The sequence below is a fragment of the Actinia tenebrosa genome, unplaced genomic scaffold, assembly GCF_029948245.1.
Source record: "Actinia tenebrosa isolate PJP-AT-01 unplaced genomic scaffold, QUT_ActTen_1.0 PGA_scaffold12__29_contigs__length_12842862, whole genome shotgun sequence".
Taxonomy (NCBI): domain Eukaryota; kingdom Metazoa; phylum Cnidaria; class Anthozoa; order Actiniaria; family Actiniidae; genus Actinia; species Actinia tenebrosa.
This window is the reverse complement of record NW_028292572.1, coordinates 6,121,402-6,146,396: the sequence shown is the minus strand read 5'-3', so window position 1 is coordinate 6,146,396 and position 24,995 is coordinate 6,121,402. Positions and strand designations below refer to the sequence as shown.

Here is a 24,995-nt window from a genome sequence, read left to right as displayed (position 1 = left end):
ACAGTTCGTTCGCCGCCGTCCTTCATCGCTAAGGAAACGCCGACCCGCAGCAGGCCCAGGAAGACCGGCTGCCATCTTTTTTCCCAAGTCCCGTTAGTCCATTACCTAATTTCTTTACGCCCGCGCCTGTAGCCTTAAGCGCGGATAGGATAACTCCTACTACGCTCGAAATAGCGACCGCAAATGCCAGCGGAACGCCATACTTCAAAAGGGCTCTTTTTACCTTTTCCTTGGTGGTAAGCCCCAATTCTCTTTCCAGGTTTTCCTTTTGCGCCTGTAATTCCGCAAGGCGTACCTCGAGGGCCTCCACTTCCTTTTGAGCTGCTTCCCTCTTCCTCTTCGGGACGGGTTTGGTCCTCGATTGTTTCCTGCTGTCGCTCTATTTGCCCCTCCAGGTCTTCGACGGCCTGATCTCTTTGTCGGATTTGTTCTTCCTTAGTGTTAATTTCGGCAACCAACTGCCGCCGTTCCTCTAAAGACCTAGTTATGGCGGTCCGTAAGTCCTTAGCTTCCTCGTTATTGATATCCAGGTCTTTTATAGCAGATCGAAGGCGTGTCTGGCTCGGTCTCTTTCGTCTAAAGCCGTTTCAGCTTCTTGCTTGAATTGCAGTATGACTTCGTTCTTGCCCTCGATTTCTTTCTTTTGAGCGTCGGTTAGCAGACGTATTCGTTTTTCATACTCTGTTTCCCTTTCCATTAACGTTTTTTGCAGTTCGATAGCGCGTTTTTCTAGCGCAATCCTTTCATTCAATGCTTCCATACCTTCTAACATGCTTCGGGCGGCCTCTTGAAAGCCCCTTAATCTTGCCACGTTGACCTTGATCGAGCCATTTTCGTCAAAAAGGAGCTGTGGTTTCGTCCAGCGGTCTTTGTCGGGTTGTCTCAGGTCTCTGACGCTTATGAGGACTTTGTTTCCTTTTTCTGTGAGTCTTATCGCGTCAGTGTCAATGTGGGGGTGACGCATCCTTAACTCTTGCGTTGCCCACTCTACAGTTTCCCGCGCGGCTGCCTCAGGCTGCTCTATGTTTTGAAGCTCCAAGTACTCAGGGACGGGGCTGCCGTGGTTTTTCGATTGCCACATGCGATTCAAGGCCGCCTTGAAGCTTTTCCATCTATTACCATACTTGTTTTCTAGAGCCATATCGTAGATTAGGGGGTCGGTTTCCGCGCCTTTAGTCCATGCGTCGTATTCTTCGTCGTTAATGTCTACTTGACCTTCTTCGGTGGTGGGGTCAAAATCCGTTCCTTCTACTTCCATTATATATGATAAGCTCAAAGTTAAACCCCAACGTATTACCTAAGCAGGTTGGCGGACTGAAAGCAGAACGCACCTTTCACCGAGTCACCTTTACCCCCAGCAGCGCTAAGCCAGGGGAAACCCTGTACGTAGGCGTGCCCCGCCTAACGGATAACCTAGTCTTAGTTCCTGGCACCCTGGCGCTAAGGTTTGACCTAGCAATACAACCAAGCACTGCGGACGCGCGTTACGTTGTCAACGACCTTGGCCGCAACATTGTCTCAAAGATGCGGGTGAAGTTCGCAGGGGAATCCCTCTTGGACTTAAATAGGTATGATTTGTATACCACGTACAAGGACTTATGGTTGACTGCATTTGACCGCGCGCAAAGGATAGAGCAGGGAATCGCCAGTGAAGCCATACGCAAGGTAAGAAGCGCAACCGACAGCGCCTCGGGAGAAGACGAAATAAAGACGGCTTATGGTACTAAATATGTCGTTCCATTAGATTTCGAAGTTATCGCGAACCACGGTGCATACTACCCAAGGCAGCTAAGCGAGCTGCAGTTCGAAGTAACCCTAGCAGACACTACGAACATCCTACAGGGAAAGGACGTAAGTTCCTCAGCCGTCCACCCATACTCCGTTACTAACTTAGAGCTGCAGTATGAAACGGTATACAGCGAAGACTTAGCACGTAGCGCTGGCATGGAATACAGCGCCGGGAAGGCTTTCCTTTACGATCACGTCGTGATGTACAAGACGTTCAGCTTTACGAACAACGTCGAAGAGGTCATCAACCAAAGCATTAACCTTCCCAGGCGCAGCCTTACAGGGATAATGTTGCTGTTCGCAAAGACATACACGGCAGGATTGCGCGACTCCGAGGCGTTCTTTAATCCTAACATCACTAACGTAGGCGTTAGCATTAACGGAGTGCCTAATAAGGTTTACTCACAAGGGATAAAGCCCGCGGATATGTACCGGGAAGTCGCGCGTAAGTTTGGCGACCAAATTGACCCAAAGGAATTCTTTAAGGATAAGTATGCGCTGTGGATCGACATGCGCACGACGAACGACGAAGACCTACATGGACAGGGATTGCGGCTGGTAAATACCCAGGACGGCATTACGTTGGAGATCAAGCGCACCAAACATGCTAGCGACACTACTAAGATAAATGCATACATTTTCGTAGTCTCAGACGCGCAGCTAAGCGTGGAAATGAATCAGCTAAAAAGCGTTGCCTACTAGGCTCGCGTTCCTTGAGCCAAGCGAAAGGATAAAAAAAATATCCCTTACGTATAATATGCTCCGCGTATTCGAAAACAACGAAACTAAACTGCAATGCCTAGTGCAAAGCGACAAGCTGTACTTTAAGGCGAAAGAGGTAGCAAAGGCATTAGGTTATACAGACACCAAAGATGCTATTAAAGTTCACGTGCGGGATAAGCATAAGAAGAGGCTTAGTGAATTTAGAATAGAGGTGAATCGCCTCCCTTCTGGTTCACACCCACAATCCCTGTACGTGACGGAATCTGGTTTGTATCAGTTAATATTTAGCTCCAAGCTACCGACAGCAGAGGCATTTCAAGATTGGGTCTTCGAGGATGTCCTACCTACGTTAAGGAAGACGGGAAAGTACTCGTTGGATGGTCCAAATAAGTTGGTCTTCAAGATCGAGAACGAGTTCGACCTGCACAAGAAAGTCGTAGATTACATGCGTCGGTTTCACCCTACGCTGATATTAGCGCCTGGACTCGGGGAATTGCAAGATACCACCAGTAAAAGGATAACGTGCTGGCAAAAGGGCTACCAGGCAGGTCAACCCGACATCCTAATTCTTAACTCCCATAAAAAATACAATGGGTTATGTCTGGAACTGAAGACGCCAAAGGGTAACGGCGTATTGTCCGACAAGCAAAAAGCGGTATTGGCGCAATATGAAATGAATGGATACTTAACGATGGTAAGCAACGATTACGATCTGATCTGTAGGGAAATCGACCGTTACGTCGACGGCATTCGCATACCTTGCCCTTGGTGTGTTAAGGCTTTCGAATCGCATGAGACCTTACGAACGCACCAAAAGATATTTCATAGATATAATGATTCTTGAACAAACTCACTGGTGCGAATTAATACCTGGCATCGCATACAAAATAAAAAATTATGTTGTCTTCGAGGACATTAACCGCTTAAGGTTGGTCCTCTTAGACGGCAGCCAAGAGTACAGCTTATGGGCTCCTGACTGCGTACGGTACGTACTGCAAGGCGAAGAGTACACTCACATACGTAGCTATGGTAAAGTCAACGGTCGATGGAAGTTCGACGTTGAAAGAAAGGCGGAGGTTAATCCATTGTGTGATTAGTAGTCGTCCTCATGAGCTTCTAGGTATTGGTCTGCTACGTCGGACCTCATTTTTTCCGACATGAAATCGATCGATATCGTAATCAAGGCTCCTCCTGCGACGTAAGGTAACATCATATATTAGACCATTCTTTTCGTATTGCAAGGTAATGGTCTAAAGGCTTGGGACCTTCGTACAGGCAACACCAAATATGTTGACCGCTGCGTTGACAACCACATTTATCGCAGATGCCGTCCCAGTGTTCTCGGTTCTCCCATTTTACTCCTTCGTAGTCGTCAAAGCATACGAAATCTTGGTCTATTTCCTTCTTACGCTGCACTAAAACCCGGCTGGTTTCAAGGGGGCAACATCGCTCTGCTAAATCGCCGTGGGTTTCACAGACGACTTCTTCGAGGTGGTAACGTCGGCAGCGGTATTTATGCCAGTTTTCTTCGAAGAGGGGTTCATCGCATCGGCGGCAATGACCTTTAAGGCAGACTCTATGCTCGCGGTGATATCGTAGGGCCTGTACTGTGGACAGTTCCTTACCGCAGTCACCGCAAACAGTGCTGATGGTCTTCTGACAGACTTTCTTGGAAAGATGGTATTGCAGTCGCTGCTTGCTACTAAAAGCTCTATCACATTGCACGCACTTCATTATATATACCTTATTTTTTTATTGTTAAATTGTTAAACCCTGTAAGAGGGTTTTAGGATAGGGTCTATTATTTCTTGTTATTTTGTTAAACCCCCATTAAAAGATGAGGTATCATTCTTTCTCATCGTTGAAACCAGCAAAAAGATAATCATGTTAACCATTCTTCGATTTAACAAAATAACAATAAAAAATAGGTCCTTACTTGAGACCTCTTTGCAGCATTTAACAAAATAACAATAAAAAAGAAAGACCTATGCTAATTCCTCTTGCTGGGGCTTAGTAAGGTCTTCTTTGCGACCTCTTACTCTTCTCGAGCGTCGTCTAAAGTCCTTTGTGCTTTAGTATCCGCGGGACACCAATGTCCAACGAAGTCTTCTTCAGAGAATACCTTATTACAGTGACGGCAGGTGTATTTTTTACACGGTTTGGGTATCGGTGTTTTGGGAGGGATTATGCAGTCAGCAGGTAGTTCGCACGTAATGCAGTCCATATATCTATGGGGGATATCGAATGAAGTCCTTAATGGACTCCTTAGCCCACGTCGCCATTGTCAAAAGCGCGCCAAACCGTTCTGCACGCTTCAGACCACACATTTCATCGTACAATTCCTGTACGCGCTCTTTTAACCGGCCTATCTCTTCCCTTTGCATTTCTATGGTGTCTCTTTTATCTTTTGCGTCGGCGGCAATCCTTCTTACTGCTTCCACTGGGTCCATCTATATATGAACCCAGATCACATACCTTGTAACGCTCTGATAGTAGGACCCACCGGCTGCGGAAAGACCCAGTTCATCGTGGAGCAGCTATTAGGAGCCTTTAGATACCGCTTTGACTACATAGTGCTGCTTTGTCCCACCTACGTGAATAACCGCACCTGGGAAGGCATAGGAGTGAGCGATGACGACTTCTTCGTGGATATCTTAGACCCTAACGAGTTATCCAGCCATTTGAAGTTCTGGCATAAGCAATTCCCTAAAGATACGCAGACTTTACTCATATTGGATGACATTGCCTGCGGGGACGACGTAAAAAAGCGCACCTCCGAATTAGTGAAGCTCGCTTTCAGCGGCAGACATGACAACATTAGCGTTTGGTTGCTCTCGCAGCAGCTTACCAGTGTCTCTAAACCCTTCAGGGAAAACATAGGCTCCCTGGTCGTATTTTATACACCCAGTAAGTCTGACCTGGAAACCATCTTAAGCGACTACGGCGGTGAGATAAGCAAGGAACAGTTGCATGAATACATGCGGCATTTAAAAACGCATCAACATTCCAAGATGATCTTCTCTTTGAGGTTTCCGTATGACGTTAACATATATGGACATTGAGCAGCTCATAGATGAAGTCCCCACACAGTTAGATGAAAGTAACCTCAAGGAACAACTTAACATTCTTGTGTCTTCTGGGAAGTGCAAGGAAATGATAGGTAAGGAACTCACCCATGAGCAGGTTAATAAGCTGTCAGAAGAGGAGGTTAAGAAGTTCCATAAGAGGTACGAGGCCGCCCTTGCAAGTAAGACCACGGACGCCGTAGCAGACTCAGCCATTAAGCTGGCCACCAAGCTCCTCGGACTTGCGCTGCCCATAGACGACGTGGAGCAACTACAGAAGGACATAAGAGATGACTATGTCATCGCCCAAGAACTTAAGATAACCTGCGGGTGGTTGTCTTTGAAGTGCGGTAAGTTAATGGCAGTCGCCTCTGCGGCTTTGCACGTAGCTCAGCATGTCGACTTGAAGGAGGTACTAGGTTCCTTCGGAACATCTTGGAAGGACTTCAAGAAAAACAGAGAAGTCGAAAAGGTCTTCCAGGCGGCACTTGCTGATGATCAAGTCACCTCAAGTACTTAGTCAAGTCGTCCTTAAGTCATTCTCAAGTACTTAGTCAAGTCGTCCTTAAGTCATTCTCAAGTACTTAGTCAAGTCGTCCTTAAGTCATTCTCAAGTACTTAGTCAAGTCGTTGTCAAGTCGCCTCAAGTACTTAGTCAAGTCGTCCTTAAGTCATTCTCAAGTACTTAGTCAAGTCGTTGTCAAGTCGCCTCAAGTACTTAGTCAAGTCCTTCAAGTCCTTAGATATAAGATGAGTGGCACCGAAGAACAACCTCAGGAGGAGCAGAAGATTACCAAGCCTAAATCTGCAGGCAGAGTTGCCGCGGGAAAGAAGCTAGCGGAGATGAACAGAAAGAATAAAGGTAAAAAAGAAAAAAAGGTGGAGGACGAAAGCGAATCCTCTTGGAATCCCGGCTATGTCATCGGCGCGTTAGGAGTTGCTATAGCAGCAGGCAGCTTTTACTTACAATGGCGGAATATGAAGCCAGAAGTAAAGTTGGAAATCCCAACATATCACGCACCTGTGGAGGTTAGAAAAAGCAAAATCCCTGAAATGGAATAATAACCTTCTCGCTTTGTAATATAATGTCGACCGCGTTGTTGAAAACTGTTGAAGAAGCAGCTATTATTACTTCTATTGTTGCGGGTATTGGTTGGGTAGGTAAGAAAGTGCTCAAAGAAGACTTTACTGAAGACCCAAGCAAGAGCTTCGCTAACTTTGCTAAGATGACCGCTGCCGTGGGCGGGGCTATCATGGTAAAGGATTACCTACGGAAGGAAAAGTACCTACCTAATGTATAATGGTTAGCTTAGTCGCAGGTGGAGTCATTGCAGCTTTAGCATTTACAGGAGCTAATTATGGCGGTCAATATTTAGATAGATTAGTTAGAGGCGACAAAAGCGGTGCCGCCGAAAGAAAGAGACACGACTTAGCGCTGGAGAAATATCAAAGGGACGTTGCAGCTTGGAATGAAAAAAGACAAGCTTACAGGGATTGGTTGGACAAGAACTACCAAGACAAAATGCAGGCGGATAAGAACTTCGAAAATACAGACTACGCCTTTAAGCTCTATGCGCAGGCGCATCCCGACTTTAGAATGAGAAAGCCTCAGTTCAAGAATTACTACCAGCCTTCTAAGAAACAAAAAGACAATGAATTGGTCTTTGTAGGAGTCGCAGGGCTGGCCGGAGGCGTGGCTTTGGCGTATCTAATATAATGATCGTCTTTTTGGAAAGCGACAAGAATGACTTTACCACGTATTTGAATCCTCCCATCAAAGCCTGTAAGGTTCGGTTGGTTAGTTGCTCTTTGTACAATTCTTGGTATAATTTAATTAATGGCTTTGTCATCGGAACTTCCGGCACCAAACCAAAAATACCAGATTCCCATTACACCCCCATAACACTGGCTAAGGAGCTAGCAAAGCATGGATATACTCTTACCACAGGATTACCCCATGAAATGACATTTAAGAAAAATAATGGGAGCGCTAATTTAAAGGACAGTTCATTGGTAGAACTCCTGGGCCTTACTAGTACCACAATAAATAGCGGCAGTACATATGATGTGAAATGGAAAGTCGCATCCTCTTACGAAGTCTATTGCGACTTGGTCAATAGTTACAGCAATGGAGAAAAGTCTTCTCTTATGTCCAAGTTTCTGCCCCAAGGTAATCCATTTGACCCAGTAGAATACACTCCCATTTCTTTGAGCTATGACTTATCTAATTTGGTAGAAAGCATAAACATCACCATTAAAGTGGACGGAAAGACGGTGGATTTTAACGGACGTAAGATCAATCTTGTTTTGGAATTCATATAATGGGCCGCGTAGAGGACAAACTTAAAAGGATTTACTATGGGCCGGAAGGCTATTGGAGAGGAGCGTCAGCTATCAAGAAACTCGCGACCGCGGCCAGGGTATCAGACGAAACGGCTAAGAACTGGTTGAAAAAACAAACCCTCTGGCAGGTTTATCTTCCCGTGCCCAAGTACATTCCCAGGCCCAGCTTTACCGTAAATACCCCCAATGAAGTTCATCAGGCGGATTTGCTTTTCTTGCCGCACGATAAGGTGAGAAAGAAGACCTATAGGTACGCTTTGACCGTAGTCGATATCGCAAGCAGATACAAAGACGCCGAACCTATAACCAGCAAGGATTCTGGGGAAGTCGCAGAAGCCCTAGGTAGGATTTATAAGCGCGTCTTGAAATGGCCTAAGCTGCTGCAAGTGGATGCGGGGACGGAGTTTATGGGCGTGGTTACCAAGACCCTGAAAGACCACGACACTAAAATTAGAAGAGCTAAAGCAGAGTACCACAGGGGTCAAAGCATTGTCGAAAGATTCAATAAGACCCTGGCCGAGCGTCTCTTTGGATACCAGTATTGGAAAGAGCTGGAAGATCCCTCCAAACGCAACAGGGAATGGACTCAGAGGCTCCCCCAGGTCGTCGCAGCTTTGAACAACGAGGCGGCCAGGGCTACGGGAATGAAACCCAAGGACGCCATAAAAAAGAAACACGTGGAACACAAGTCCTTCATCAGAAGTTCGAGGGCGGTCTTCCCCCATGAAAAGAAATTAGGTAATGTCACGGTTCGATATCTCTATGAGCCGGGTGAATTAGAAGGAGGATCCAAAAGAGCTACGGATCCTAATTGGTCTTTGGAAACTTACCAGATCCGAAGTGCGATAGCTAAGAAGGGTCAGCCCATCTTGTATTATCTTCATGATGGTCCCACGCGTGGGTTCGTCAAAGAAGAACTGCTTATCGTGTGATGTCCGAATGCTATCGTATGCACTCCGTCATCACACATCCATCGCTTACCGTCAAATGCAGACAGTGACACCTTCTCCTGCGTGACGTTATGTATCTGATGACCATAGCTGCGCAGGCTGTTCATCTTATGCCGCTGTTCCTTGCGTGTTCGTAATACGTTGAGGTAGGACTCGTGCGTAATGTCCTTCTTAACCACATACTTTTTTACGCCTTTAGCTTTCTTTTCTACGCCGTCTAACTTTAGCACGCTGTACATCTTTGGTTTCAGACCCACGTATTCCACGATGGGTTTTCCTAACATTTCGTCTTTCATCTTCCCAATTACCTTCTTATTCTTCGCAGAGTAAAGGAAGTGCTCCTTCGGGTAACCGCTGGTGTCGTACTCGTCTATGTCGGGGAGGCAGTCTTTGTAAACGTCTTCCGTTTGCACTTCTAGAATTAGGGAGTCGGTGTCTGTGTACAGGAGGCGACAGCGGTCTCCGTACTTTGGCTTAAGCTTATCGTAGTAGAACTCGTACATAAGCAGCTTCGATAGATCCAGCACCGTAAAGCCTGTGTAAACGGGCTTGTTTAGTAAGAGGTTTGCCTTTTTCATGTGAATCACGTAGAAGTTCAGCATTTCTACGTATCTAACGAAGCCTGGCTGTGACACGTATGCTTCTGCTTCCTCTTTGGTGCTGACTATTTTTACGCTTACGCGCTTGCGGATGTTCTCCATTGTCTTTCCGAACACGCTGTTGTTCATCAGTTTGAATAGGTTTTTCTCGAAGTCATTTTTCGCTGCGGTACGCTTTTGCGTGTTAAAGTCAATGTAGGGGCGCATCCAGGGTTCCTGCGTGAATTTTAGGACTCTGTGGATCTTCTCTACGCGCATTCCGTGTCGCACGTAGAACTGCAGGTTGCGGTAATGTACCACATACTTCTTCTTATCCATCAGGTTCATAGTTAGTTTCCTGTACGGTTTGTAACCAGGGCACATTTGCTTTTGCAGCGGACTTAGCTGCTTAAATGGTATCTCTATCGCTTCTGGTGCTAAGGGGAACTCATTGTGTTCGTCGTGCAGGCGCTCTGGGTACTCCAGATCCACTTCTAAAACGTAACCCTTGTCTTCCTCCTTTCCTACCTGCATGTAGAAGTCTATCGGCTTCACTGGATCCCATTCGAAGTCTCTCACAGGTAGGTACTGTGACATTGCCCAACCATAAAGGTTATTCGCATCCAGGTAGTAAATGTATGTGGTTGGTTTCTCTGGGTCGTGCTCTACTAAGGGGTTGTTTGCGCGGGCGTAACGTCGGCTGGGCCCGCATACGCCGCCACGAATACCGTCTTCCATAAACCGATACATGTCGTACTCCGTTAGGAGATCCAACTGCGCATTTGTCTTCTTTAACAAAGCACTCCAGCTGAGCCCAGGAGCCGTGTAGAAATTAGCGGGATCCAATCCGTAATATTCCATAGCCATCTTTCTGAAGCTTTGGAAAACATCTGCAAGCAGCACTACGTCAGACCTTAGGTAGATGTCGTGGTAGTCCCCCATGTTCTCACAGGAGTACTTTTCCCACACGTCTAACGCATGCTGGTACTCCTCATCCTTTATACCGGACTCGTTTAGGGTGCTGTAGAAGCGATCTTTGGGTGGTAGGGACTCTTTGAATCGATCCCAGGAAGCCATGTATTCGTATGGGTAGACTCCTTTCCTTTCCGCGCCATATTGACTGGAAATGGGAAAGTTGGTGTTATACTTTACGAGGTTTGCTAAGGAGTCCGCCATAAACTGCTGCGAATCTAAGAACTTTAGCTTACCCACAGTTACGGACATGTAGCGCTCTTTGTTGTTGGGTATGCATTTGACGTCGGAGCCGTCTGTTCCTTGTAGTAGCAAATGGGAGTCGTAACCGCGGAGGTTGTGAAAGAACACCGGAATCTCCATGTCTGGATTTACTTTGAAGTTTATATTGCATTTCCAATGAGCCGCTCCTCTGTATTTACCCGTGATGTGGCAGTGATCCCTAACCTTATCCACATAGAAATCCTCAACAAATGCTTTGTGGCAGTGAATGCAGTGCGTGGAGGGCTTTCCCGGCTTCTCACCTTTCTTAGCATACTTCCCGCATTTAAAATGAGCTTCTCCTAAATACTTTCCATCTTCATCCCACGCTTTCTTGGCTCGTCTTCCAAACTGGAGAAGCGTATGTTGACAAATGTGGCATTTTTTTGCCTTGTTAAAAGCCTCCTGGTTCTCTTTGGTAAATTCCATCTTCTTTGGACGTCTTAATTGTTCTCTAATCTCCCCCTCCTCTTCTCGCAATGCTTCTAGAAACTCATTAGCTGCGTTCTTACCTCGGTAAATCACAGGAGGGTTTGCTTTACCGTCTGATCTGACTACTATGTAACCAAAGGAGCAGATCTCGTGTAATCCCACCTTATTCGTGGCACCACTTTTCTGCTCTTCCTTAGTTATCAACGCTTCGAAGTCTGCATATATCACGTAAGGCACCTGCATCTGCTTTTGATGGTCTGAGTAGGATAGGTTCTTATCTGTAGGCATCTGGATCCGTTGCGCCACTTCTTCGACTCCGCGGCAGATCTCATCGTGTTTCTTTAGGGTATTTAAGGATGTAAATGACAGCAAGCAGCAGTCGCAGAAGTACTTTTTGCCTTTGTGCTTAGTATGTCTGTAGAATAGTCTGCTAACGTGTTTAACCCATGAGTAGTGTCCGCCGTGGTAGAATAAATGTACGCGCTCTCCTTTACTTTTTGACAGAACTAACGGTACTATCGTCTGCTCTCTGACTCCGTAAACGTTAATTGCTAGATCGTTTATTTCCTCAAATATGGGGATGTCTATCAACTGCATGGGAAATTCCACACCATCCCACTCTAAATCATCTGTGGGATACTTACTTGTCCTACAGGGATCCTTCTCTGCTGGATACAGTGCAGACCTGATTGCCCACATAAAGCATCGATTGTCTTCATTCTTCACGTTTACAATAGCCTTCTTCCTTTCTACCCACGTTGGTAGCGGTACGTAACTCCCCCCTCGTATGGGTACGTACCTGGCCATACTTATCTCTATTCCTTCAACCTCCTCTACTGTCCAACCCGATCCTTCTTTCGTGTAGTTAGACAGCGACTCCATTATTGCTTCTAAGGCTTCACTGAGTGACCTATCCAGATTCGTGGATTCTAATATCACTAACGACTTTGATCGCAACATTGCTGTCGTCATTACCTCGTCTTTTGATAAACTTACTTCTACCATTATGCTCGCTTTCAGGGCTCCTAATTCTTCTATACCTTTTCGGAGAGTCCTTTTAACCTTCCTTTCTGACTGACGCCAAAACTGTCTAACGTCAATCTCACCGTTACCGGGTATTGACACCGTGCTGAAGTTGCTTTGGGATTCCATCTATATAATAGGAAATATTTTATACCTAATACCAAGCACTTTTTAGGTCGTCGTAGTCGTACTCACAGTCCTGACAATGCCAAAACAATTTAACCTTAGTCTCAAACTTCTTACCACATCCACAATAATAACTGCTCATACACTTCGTCTTCATTTTCAAATGCTTTTTCAAATCCGCTTCTTTCTTAAAAGTTCTCTTACAATCTTCGCACTCCATATATAGACTAACATATTTGCGCTGTTGCCCCCAACCACACTTGGAGTGGGGATTGTCCGTAGGTGGATTTTTGACACGGGTCTTGCCCGTGTTGAGATTGCGCTGGAACCCCCATTCCCTATACTACTGGTCTAGCCTCTAATCGACAATGGTTGTAAGCCAATCAGCGCGCGAGAAATTTCCAAGTTATGGTAAAAATATGAGTTATAGAAACACTTATTAACATTTGAACCTAAAAGAGAGAGAGTTACTATTTCTCTGCGGGAAAGTGGTTTTACACAGGCTGCCATGATTAATGGTGGCGGTCCTAACACGAGGGAAGAGGACAGAGCAGAGAAACACTCGAGTGAGCGACCATTTACAACTTAATGTTTTCTCATATCCAGGGCCGAATGAGTGAAGGCCTGTGTACTACGACATAGGAATTTCGGAAGCTAAAAATAGAAAACGTACAAAAGACTTGATGCTAACCTGGGCAAATCCAACGTACAGCAGCTGCTCATTGGATAAATTCAGTCCTTGTAGACGCGTTGTTTCCCTGCGGTTGTAATACGCCTGAAAAATATCTACTGATTACAAACTTGTGTGAACGAAAGTGTGGGAAAATGTGGCTTATTGCTCCTACTAAAGAAGATTTTGTCGTCGGTGAAAAACATCTGTCGACCTTTTATTCTAGCTAGCCGTTTTTGCTATACAAACGGCGATTCTGGATTCAGTGTTGGCGCAGCAAACAGGGACTTTTATACTCGTTTTATTCACTTACACACCATTATTATATATAGATGAGACAGTAAGCCGTGTGGGATGGGCTCGGATATCAAATAAGAACATGCGTAATAGGTAAATTACGAGCCTTAGATGAAACGACTGAAGATGAATGCTATACCAGCCATTCACAACTTCAATTCGCGTAAAAAATGAGCCAGCTCAAATAGAAACCGTGGACGGCTGTTTCGGCCTGTATTGGGCCTCGTCAGCACAGTGTATCTAGTGAGCTGGCAATCCCACGAAAAAGTAGTACTAGATAGATGAAGCAGTAAGCCAGTTTCTAGTTAAGTTGGCCCTTTTTTTACACGACATGAAGTTGTGAAAGGCTTGTATGGCACTCTTCTTCAGTCGTTTCATCTAAGGCTCGTAATTTACCTATTACACATGTTCTTATTATCATATATATTTATATAATTTGATAAAGGGTTGTTGAAATATATACAGCTTTCCTTTTCCCATGTTCCGCGCTCTCAACAAGGAACTTTTGTCATTTTTTTCAGTTATATCTGCATGCTGTTATTTGATTAATACATTTGTAGTACCTTAAGTGCCATTTTTAAAGCACCGTTGTCTGCAGCATTCCCTTTAACTGTATCCTTCCCATTAATCTAATAAAAGGACATTCAATTATTATCATGGTTATCAACGTACATATTATTGTAAACCTATTTGGAAAACACGCTACCATCGCCAAAAGCCATAGGCAATAGGCGAATAGCATTAGGTCATTCCAAGATCCAAGAATAGCTGGAATGACTTGTGTTACTGCTTCTTATTCTCGTCAAGAACATGGACCTTAGTGTTGAGATTGATTCAATGTTCTTTGTATTCAACGAAGCCATTTCCATCCTGTCGGAATAATCTATCGCCTTTGGCAATGACAACGTTTATTTAAATAGGCGTATCGTAAACGTTTGAGGAATAGCACATTTGACATACAGTCAATTCAAAAAATGTTGTCGTCGACCAACTCAAGCCTACGCGACTGGACCGAAAGGAACTCTGGGTAGCAATCACTGAAGCCGAGTTGACTCCATAATTTTATCCGACTAGTTATGCCTTGTTTACAGCACGAACCTTCGTAGGCGAGCGGGAAGTGTTGAAGGAGACTTTTTTTAATGCCTTCATATTTTTCAAAATTGTGAACTGAATCATAACTTCTTTGTTTTTCTTTCCCTAAACCCAAAGACATGCATTTGATGGATTGTTTCTCGCCATTATTATCTTATTACTAGCGGGAACAATTAATTCAGAACGAATATTTAACCGCTTCAGTGATTTTTACCCATATTCCTTTCGGTCCAGTCGCGTAGGCTTGAGCCGGTCGACGACAACGTTTTTTGAATTGACTGTATCCGATTATATCTTACAGGCCATCTTCCAAACATACTGTACGCGGAATATTGGTCTGCTAAACATTTTTGTCTTGTATTGAATCCATTGACAGTTTTTTGTGGAACTTTACTGGATCCACCTGGGAAACAAACACATCACGTCATCAGTTACCAAGCTTCTTACTTTTAACGGAATCAGAGAGAGGTTTTGCACAGTCTCTTGCCCGCGCCAATAATCCATTTTTTTTCTTTAACGAGTTAAATAAAAAATCACTCTAGGTCCCAAACCGATTAATAACTTACCACCGATGTCGCCAATACCCCACACGATTTGGTAAGCAATAATGGAACCCAAATGACCCAAGTTATAAGATCTGCAAGTAAAATAATGAATAAGTCAGCGCAGTTTTTTTAACTTTGTGGATCATTACTGGAACACGTAAATCTAACACACAATATGCAGGCTAACCTTGCATAAATGATTTTAGACAATTGGATCGTACGCCGTGTGTCGTAATACAGTAAAAACCCGCATAAAAAGAACACCCATTTTTGGAGTTGAGGCTGATTTTGTTCTTATCTAACGGGTGTTTACTGAAAAATCAGCCTGAAGGTGTTATTAAGGTGTTCTTAAAATAAATGTTTCTAAAATATATACAGTATTACTATATAGACTACCAGTACATGTAGATGATATCAATGTGTATAATAATAACTGTATCAAAACAGTAGAAAAATAAATTATTGTCAGGTCAGGCTTGGAGTCTGCTACTACTAACACTGTAATCTAAACCGTCTCCCCCCCACATCAGTGTATACATGAGTAGTGATGAGGAGGCATAAATATTGATCTTATTTTTTTTAGTTAATAACACTTTTTAATTTTTCAGGCTGATTGTATTCTTATTTACATGGTACTTAAAACGCCCAAATTCAGGCTGGGTGTTCTTAACCCACTTGTTCTTTTATGCGGGTTTTTACTGTATTTCGAAAAACATTTTAGCAATGATAATTACCGCGTTTCATTGCATGATTTACAAAGAAATCGTCTCTAATCTCAAAAGTGTAGTGCTTTTTTTCTAAATCAAACTCATGGTTAAGACGCGGACACTCGGTGCAACATTGCGCGCAATATTGCAGGCAATGTTGCTGAAGTAGGATCGTCTTCTACTTCAGCAACGTTGCGTGCAACAAATTGCGTCGTGTGTCATGGCTCGCAACATCATGCGCGCAATGCATATGTTGCACCTTGTGTCCATAGCTTTAGTATTCTATTATCTAGGCCACACTTGCGTATTAGTTTTAGCTTACCTTAGTAACGCGCTAGAAAATAAGTGTGGTGACTTGATGATGGCTGCTGGGATTGCTTTATTCAACAAAAATAAAAGAGTCTCAGGGGACATTCCAATGTAAATGTGGATGTAAACATTCAAGTTTATATAACTTACTCAATCGATTATCCTTGTAAACGGCCATTCCGTGGAGAGGAGACATAAACCATCTGGAAAAAAACAACAAATAAACAAGTTAGAAGTAATAATGCAAGTCTAAACAGTATGAACATACTAAAGCAAGATGCAGAGGGTGGCGCATATGTGTATGTGCGAGTTCCAAATTACCGCTGTGTTTCTTGATTACAGACTCATTTACTCAGACTTAACCTCGATTTTGTGAAGAAAATTCACGTGTTCCAGTCGAGGTCCGTCAAGTTTCAAAGTGTTTGTATTGTTGAAGTTGTGCATTCTTTACTTTACCGTTGGTATTTGCGAGTAATTAGACACTGATTCGAGGCTAACCCTGAGTAAATGAGTCTGTAATCAAGGAACACAGCGGTAACTTGGAAATCGAAAAGGGTCTCTTTGGCGTGAAGATCCCATAAAATCCAAAGGAACCCCAAAAGCAAATATGATTAATCCATTGAGAAAACAATAAAGTCTTCAGTTAAGGGGACTCAAACATTATTGCGATTGCATTTTGGGATATTTTTTAACTCGTGATAACTCGTATCTATATTTAAAAGTTGTAGTGTCATTTGTCCTTGAGCCCTCAGTGTTACTAGGCCGACTTAGCGGTAACCCGTAAAATCTTTCAAAATAAATAGAGAAAACGATAGCCAAACCATTTTTTAAATAAGAAATTATATTTATGTGTAGAATCTCAAAAATTGCTAGCAGCACTTCAAGAAAAATAACTTTTGAAATGGGAACCTAACCCGGCTGCGGTTTTGAATAAAAGACTAGCTAAAGGTTCAGGTCAAATGTCAAACTTCCCATGAGTCGAACCTAATTGAAACAATGGATAACAAGGCAGTCTTCTTTGATGTTATTAGGTTTGGCTCGAGTGAAGTCCAACGTTTGACCTTAGTCTAAATGATCGGTCATATTTATCGATTGGGGTTTGGAAAGGGTCAGAACGAATTTATTGTGACATTATGAAGATTAACTGATCCCCCCCCTTCTCCAAAGAGTCATTTTTTTCTCTCTAAAATATATTTCTCTTAGTAAGCCTTTGTATACTTACAAGGTGCTATCTGGGCTCGTTCTTAGACTATTTAGTATTATTTGCTGCTCGTGCTTTAAGACGGCTACTTGGTTTTTGAAATATGTTCCACTTCTGATCACGAGCTGATAAAAGAAGAAGTCACAATTGAGTCTTTAATGAATAAGGGGCGTGGACCCGATTTTATGAATGGAGGTGGTGGGTACCGGTACACACCCCCTCCCCCCTCAGAGACCTGTTCAAATGCTCGATACTGGGGATGACAATTTCTATGTATAAATATTTGTTTAGCATACATGAAGACAGACAGTCCATTCATTTATGTGATTCGACTTTTAGTTTTGGAGATATTTGGGGACAAAATTTAAGATTTTACTTCCGGAGGTGATAGGTACCGGGTAACACCACCCCTCCCCCCTAAATCAGGTACCATGAGACGAAATCCCTAAGACAACACCGACATTATGTACTTACGCCACTGTACTTTTGGAATATCGTAGCCATCCTTCTGCTGTCCAGCATGTAATCAGGAAAGCCGACATTGGCAACCAAGGCATTAGCCTGTTTAACAGCAAGACAAAAATAAATAAAATAATTGAAATAAAATATAAAATATAAAATAAAAGATATCAAACCCTGAATTAATCCCTTGGCTAGTGTAAGTCTGGACATAACTAACTCACAAATATATGAAACCTGAAACGAGCTAGCTATGGACAGGTCTTAGTCGGGACACAACTGTAACTAACTGATCAAAATATTAAAAAACCCGTCTGGACCAACCCCTGAATATAGGGTACGGTTAACTCACAAACCGCACCCTGGACCAACCCCTGAACATAGGGTACGGTTAACTCACAAACTGCACCCTGGACCAACCTCTGGACTGATCTTAAACCGGGCACGGCTATCTCGCAGGAAGAACCCCGAAACTACCTTTAGGCTGATCTAGTTTGTGATACCAGAGCTAGCTCTCATTTTGAACCCCGTCCGCATGGCTAACTTACAGATCGAACCTGATACGATATGACCTAAGTCAGGGCACGGCTAACTTACAGACTGAACCGCATAACATCATCATCGTTTACATTAATGTCATTGCTCACCTTAAGTTGGTCTTTAGGTACCTACCTCTCGTAATATGTTACTTCTGGTGGCACTATCTAACCAGGTTAGTGAGTTAATGTTATCTTTAAACGCTTGAATGGCTTCATTGAAAAGGTCTTTTGTCTAAACATAAAATATAATATTTTAGACAAAGCCAACTGAAAACAAGTCCTTGGTTACAGTTTCGCAGGCTCGACTGCATGGTTTCCAAAATAAGTATAAAAATCCCAAAAATAACCTACGAAGGTGCTGAGCTAAGAAAGCATTACTTCCTAAAAATTAAGAAAGTAAATGTTTCAATATATTGATTAATGCCTAGGCCGGGTTCGTATATCCACACTAATATGCAGGATGTGCACTAATATAGCTTTTCCCGAAAGAACATAAATATTTCAGTATACTCTCTCTTGCTTTCCCATGACATCCTCGACAAATTTTCATACTAGTTCCGGCCATGTATTTTTCTTTGACTCTACTCTAACTGTGTTTGCACTGTAACTGTACTTATATTTGTCACAAAAATCAACCCCAGCTTTCACGTTCCTCCTGACAGAATGCGCAATCTACTCAAACTTATCACATACCTTGTTAATTGGCCTTGCAAGTTGTGCATGGTGGTCATGGACATATGCGGCTGATATGATGTCATCAAAATTATAAAACGCTGATTTAACACACGTTTGCCATCGAGCTGGTTCAGATGCAGTATCACCTGTTGCAAGCCGGTACTTTCGCAGCGCGTTCCTGAAAGGCGCAGAAAGCCACTTGAGCTCACTGTGTATCACGTACCATACCATATAGTTTGCCAGTATCCTAAACCAGAAAGAGAAAACTAAATGAACGATAAATACTTTCATGGAATGTCTTCGTTTTTATAATATCATTAGGGGTTTTCACGGTCGTTAGTCTTGAATTCGAATTAGCTCAGCAAGTTACGCGAGTCTGTATTTATGGCATTTCAAATATGAGTTTTGGGTATTTTGAATCTCAGGGGGTTACACCCCTGGATCTGCTCCTGAATAAGTTTAGTACTTTACCTCTTTGGCGTGGTCTTCACTATACTCATCGCCTTCTTTAGGTAAGACAGCGTAGGTAACCTAATGACTTCACTATCAGGAATCGTTGATCCAAACAGGCCATTCAAGTAATGAGACCAGTCGACCTGAAGTAGAAAGCTATTTAATTAATAAAAAAATTCTTTCAAAGGCAGTAGGCATCGTGTAATAGTATCATAGTTCGTAAATCATGTTACATTCGGGTATGAAATTGTCACTCTGTGATTGGAAAAAAAAATTCACACCTTCTGATTATTCTCTGTTTACTAATAGTGAGGGCACTTTCCTTGAACATAAATGGGAAGTTTCACTACAAGCAAAACGAATAACCTTCTCAATCAGTAGATTCTTAAGATCGCTCTTGCCATCCCGTCTATCGAGGACCATGAGCGAACGCTTTTCCAAGTGATTCATACTCCTTGGGAAGAGCCTTGTTCAGAATGTTCGGATAAGTAAAAAGATTCTCCCTGTTCACTATGGTTCAAAACTTTGAGAGATGACGCTGTATTGACTTTTGCCTCTTAGGCATGGGAATACGTTTAGTTGACGTTAAGTTCAATAGCACTAGTAATGGAAGAAGACTGAATGAAGCTTCCCAACAACCGGCTTTTAGAATTAATTGGTGCTTGATGTAATAAAAAGCAAATAGTTAAATGTACTCTCGCCGCCAAGCAATTTCACGAAAATTTAAGTGAAACTGGCCTTTGACCCGTTATGAACTGGGTTAACTGCAGGCACATTGACATTGATCTTACACGAACTTTATCGTTCTTGGAAATGCCTCTATCGAAATTAGCTTTACGCTTTTAAACTAATTTTGAAGCTTTTTAAGCTTCAGTAATTGCTTGTAACAAATTCACTGCAGATAATTAATGCGACTTGAGGATTTTGTTAATATTAAGTGAAAGGTAGTAGAAAAAAAAAAAAAAAAAAAAAAAAGAGGATAGAACCATCAATTACCTGAGGTACTTGTTGTTTAAGTTGTGCAAGAGTTACCGTGTTCGAAAATGATTGTATCCATTGTACCAGAGTTAAAGATACCTAAGAGGAATAAAACATTAATATATGATAGATGTGGCAGTGCGCCGTGTGGGATGGGCTCGGATATCAAATAAGAACATGCGTAATAGGTAAATTACGAGCCTTAGATGAAACGACTGAAGAAGAGTGCCATACAAGCCTTTCACAACTTCAAGTCGCGTAAGTCATCTAAGGCTCGTAATTTATTTATTACGCATGTTCTTAATTAATATATGATATTAAATTCCACTTGATGCCATTTTGCTCCCACCATCAAGAAAAATAATAATGATTTAAAACGACACTTACGCCTGCAAGTTGGAATTCAAAACGAACAATCTCGTCTGCTTTTGTGCCAGCGGTGTTAGCATTGACACCCAACTCGAGCAAAACATCGATGATCAACTGTTTGTATGCTATCATGTCCTTAGGAAAGAAAAAATGTAGTCTGAATTGATCATAGAAAGTGATATACTTTATTCGTAATTACGGAAGTAAATTTACTTTTGTGGCGATCTGTACCTTTGATGCTAGGTTTTGATATTGACTTTTCGCTTTGAGGACTGTTCCATCTTGAGATATCTATAGAATCAGAACAATAGGAATATAAAAGAAGAATATTAAGTAGGTTTCGATCCAGTCCTTTAAGATTTGTATAATGCATGGAAAGTCTAGTATGATATTTTGGTTAATAATAATAATAATATAATAATATAATAATAATAATAGCAATAATAATAATAATATAATTTTATTCAAAAATACTTTCAAATAATAATAATTATTATTATTTTAAAAAAACAATAAAAACGAGATTATGAATATGAAATAATAAATATATGTACAAATGACTTATTTATCGATGAAAACATATTTGTAAAATAAATTAATAGCTCAAAACACGAGTCCAGCTCTTCACACTGATATAATACTATATTAAATTAATATATAATTATAAATAATAATAATAATAATAATAATAATAATAATAATAATAATAATAAAAGTTCCGCTTTATTCTCGTAAAGTATTACCCATACTCGTTTAAATAAACGAAGATAGTAATAAACTTTGTTTATAGAGGATAGCACGTGACAGTAATTCAACTGATAAACTCGTGGTCCTCTTTTAACATCTCTGGTTGATTAGGGACAGGACCACCATTAACGTGATCATCCAAGCCATGTGAAGGTCTAACCATTTGCAGTTGTGATTACAAAGGCAGCACCTTCTCATTTATTTTTAGACCCTGAGTGTTGGTCCGGCCGAAGCTTGAACCACGACCTCCGCAATCGTAAATCAAAATCCTTACAAATCATTACTTACATAGGGTACTTACAAAGATGTTTGCATTGTTTCCAGATGTATATACTTTTAACAAGAACAAAGGTCCCGTACGGGGTTTCATTTTATGCATCAAAAGAAGGGTATCCTTAAAATCCCACGTATTCTCGTCCCAGTTTCCACTCAACTCCCAACCTCCTAGTTCTCTAATACGTTCTCTCAGAGGTGCGTCACCAAGATTATCGATGGCCGTTACGTTCATGCACGATTTGTACAGATTGGATGGCATTTGCCGTACTTCTCTGGTAGCTCCGTTGACTGTTATACTTGCCGTTTCTAATTTCCTTTTTTTATATTGTTCTGATACCAATTCGGCTTTATCAAATTGGCCATAATACGAGTAGCCTGGCGGGAAAGGATTGTTTGTCGGCCATCTCCCACAAGCGTACTCATAAAAGTCATTGCAAGGGTCCGCAGTCAGGTTCATCGAACGTTTGATTTCATTGGCCGCGTTAACGCATTCAGTGGTGCTACAAACGATGCTCGATCGAGTGTTGGTGTGTCTTGGGGATCGAATCTTGTTCAAACCTTGATCAAGAATATCCATCTCGTTCTGACTTGCTGCTACATGAATCATGGATATCACCAGCAAGACTGCCAAGAAACGAGGACCATGGATTAACGACCATCGCTTGTTTTCTTGTCTCAAACCGCTGCCTGAATTCATCATTCTTCCCATCACGACTACACTGATTCTTGCTGCTTGTCTGTTATGATACTAGCTGTTCTTCTTATCAAAGTGTGTTACCAAAACTGTAGGTTCTTCAATCCAATTGTTGTATAAATAGGCTTCCAATAGTTGCGTGATTTTCTTTACCGGTAGAAAAAACGTGTATCCTACACGTCCAAAAATGCCGGTTTTCACGCAACTTTTTTTTTTTTTCAAATTCCATTCATCAGATTCATTGCTTGTGATAATTTTTTCGTTGATAGAAATTACCTGCTGCTGTCTTCCAATCTCTGAACAAATTCCATTCACTGCTTGTCATAGTTTAGCTTAAACATAGGTTGTCGTTATCTGTCACATTTTTATTTTGTCTTTCCCCTTCAAGACAGAATTTACCAGATGTCCTAAGACTTGTTTTAATCCCCAACCTTCTTAGATGATATATAGTTTAAGCTAACACTTGCAGGACCAAGAGTAAACTGAGAAACAAACCGAATTATAAGAAGAATAAGTGTATTTTTATCGCGTGCAAAAATTACATGTGCGAACAACAGAGTAAGTCTTTTTTTTCAAGTTGACTGAACACAAAAATGTTTGTTATTTTGATTTTTTTAAAGATTTTTTGAATTGATTTTATTTCAATCTTTATTTTACGAGAATAACATAATTAACCTCTCAGTTATCTAACTTATGGCCTTCGAAAACAAAAAATAAAACCATAAAATTTGAAATTTTTTATAAAACTATACAATCTAACAATATGAATAAGCAAAAGATAACTAGGCAGAAAATGGACATAATGTACCTCACAGCTGTAAAAACTCATGGACCTCGAAAACGAAAAGTAAAAAACTATAAAACTTGAAAAATCTATTTAAAAAAACTATACAATCTAACAATATGAACAAGCAAAAGATAACTAGGCAGAAAATGGACATAATGTACCTCACAGCTGTAAAAACTCATGGACCTCGAAAACGAAAAGTAAAAAACTATAAAACTTGAAAAATCTATTTAAAAAAAACTATACAATCTAACAATATGAACAAGCAAAAGATAACTAGGCAGAAAATGGACATAATTAACCTTACAGTTGTCTAACTTATGGCCCTCGAAAACGAAAAGTAAAAAACTATAAAACTTGAAAAACCTATTTAAAAAAACTATACGATCTAACAATATGAACAAGCAAAAGTTTACTAGGCAGAAAATGGACATAACAGAAATTAGAAGAATGATAATTATCTAGTGACACATTAACATTTTATGAGATTAGCTCAGCAGGTCTTCAAGATGATCTACAGAGTTAAGTTTGTCGAGGAAAAAAAATTTACACCTGAGTTTTTAGAATGAGGAACAATAGGAACACTGGTAGACGTCGAGAGGTCGACAAAGTTTGCTTTAGATCAGGATGCAAAGAATTGAATAGGATAGAAGCAGAATATTGAAAGCGTCTAAGACAACTATTTGTGCGAGCTTTAGGGACAAGAAGATGAATTGTGCAAGCTCTACTATGGCGGTTGCTATTTGCCCTTTTTTAATCGCGAATAAGAAAAAAAAGTTTTGGAATTAACAGGTGCAAGAGGGTTTAATACGATGTTGAATAAAAGGAGAATCTTTCTAATATTGGATTCCAAATAAGTTAACTGTAATTCTATTTATAACAATAAAAATTAAAAAGGTGTTTATTTTTAAATATTCGTTTTTTATAATCGTTCGATTAACACCCTAAGAACATGAGGATCGACCAGAGACCAAAACAACGATATGAAGCCAATAAATCTTCGACAAAAAGGAGCAACGGAGATTCATGGTTTAATTAATTAATAAGCTAGAATATCTCATAATTTAAAACTTTGATTGCGTAAAATTAATTATTGTTTAGTCTCTATTGTTTATTGTTCTTTTAAAATATATAAGAGAATTGCTTAGTAATCCTCGTAGTACTCTTTAAAACAGATACTGTGTAGTTGCTTGTGGAACAAGAACAAAAATGCTGCAACGGGGTTTGGCTCGCTAATGTCTGAGGGGGAAACCATGAATGACACCCCATATATTTAGAAGTACAATTGAAGAACCTAAAAAGCCAAAGCAATAAACACATATCGTGTCAAAAAAAAAAAAAAAAAAAAAAAAAAAGAAACTCTGTTCTAAATTGAAGCATGAATTGATACACACAACATATGCTACGCAGCCTGCAAGATTCAATTGACCTCAATAGCATAAACCCTCCATTGAGTCACCTTGAATTCGTTGGGCCTCGGTAACGGATGTCCGAGGTATTTTATTAATTTGTTCACTGTATTCTATTTTGCAGTATAAATTAAACTATAATTCATGTGCCATATATTGGTACCCTATACCCAAACATGTCACGATGCGTTTACTCTGGAGTAATTCCTGTCGGTGAACTTGATTTCCTGTTTTTTGGCCGATAAATTTGTTTTCCTTCATAAGTGCGTAAGTACAGTTACACAGCCTCTTGCTTGCTTTTTATTGCTTGCTAAACACGGTAGTTTTAACACTGTGGTGTACATATGCCTACCATTCAGAAAGTGCTTTTTATCTCGTAGGAGGATGAAATATATCGGTTAGCCTCGCGCGACCGACAAGCAACTGAAACAATTTTCATCAATTCATATACACCTCAGACAAACCAACTCCTTTAAAAATGCTCTTCAGCAAAAAAGAAAAAAGAAAAAAGAAAAAAGAAAAAAGAA

The 24,995-nt window shown here is 41.3% G+C and overlaps 1 protein-coding gene across 1 annotated transcript in view; it reads right to left on the bottom strand.

Annotated features, from left to right (window-relative positions):
- Positions 1–22,846, bottom strand: part of LOC148912121 (endothelin-converting enzyme 1-like) — a 24,168-nt gene extending 1,322 nt beyond the window's left edge. Inside the window, exons 1-15 of the mRNA XM_089027961.1 lie at positions 21,604–22,846; positions 20,787–20,846; positions 20,574–20,690; positions 20,205–20,285; positions 19,227–19,351; positions 18,774–19,002; positions 18,214–18,312; positions 17,557–17,643; positions 17,104–17,207; positions 16,032–16,084; positions 15,895–15,949; positions 14,887–14,957; positions 14,620–14,723; positions 13,792–13,857; positions 12,953–13,036 (exon numbers count right to left, since the gene is read on the bottom strand). Coding sequence (XP_088884087.1) covers positions 12,953–13,036; positions 13,792–13,857; positions 14,620–14,723; positions 14,887–14,957; positions 15,895–15,949; positions 16,032–16,084; positions 17,104–17,207; positions 17,557–17,643; positions 18,214–18,312; positions 18,774–19,002; positions 19,227–19,351; positions 20,205–20,285; positions 20,574–20,690; positions 20,787–20,846; positions 21,604–22,287 — 2,019 coding nt within the window. The 5' untranslated portion in view covers positions 22,288–22,846. The remainder of the gene's footprint in view (positions 1–12,952; positions 13,037–13,791; positions 13,858–14,619; positions 14,724–14,886; positions 14,958–15,894; positions 15,950–16,031; positions 16,085–17,103; positions 17,208–17,556; positions 17,644–18,213; positions 18,313–18,773; positions 19,003–19,226; positions 19,352–20,204; positions 20,286–20,573; positions 20,691–20,786; positions 20,847–21,603) is intronic.
- Positions 22,847–24,995: the final 2,149 nt, after the last annotated feature.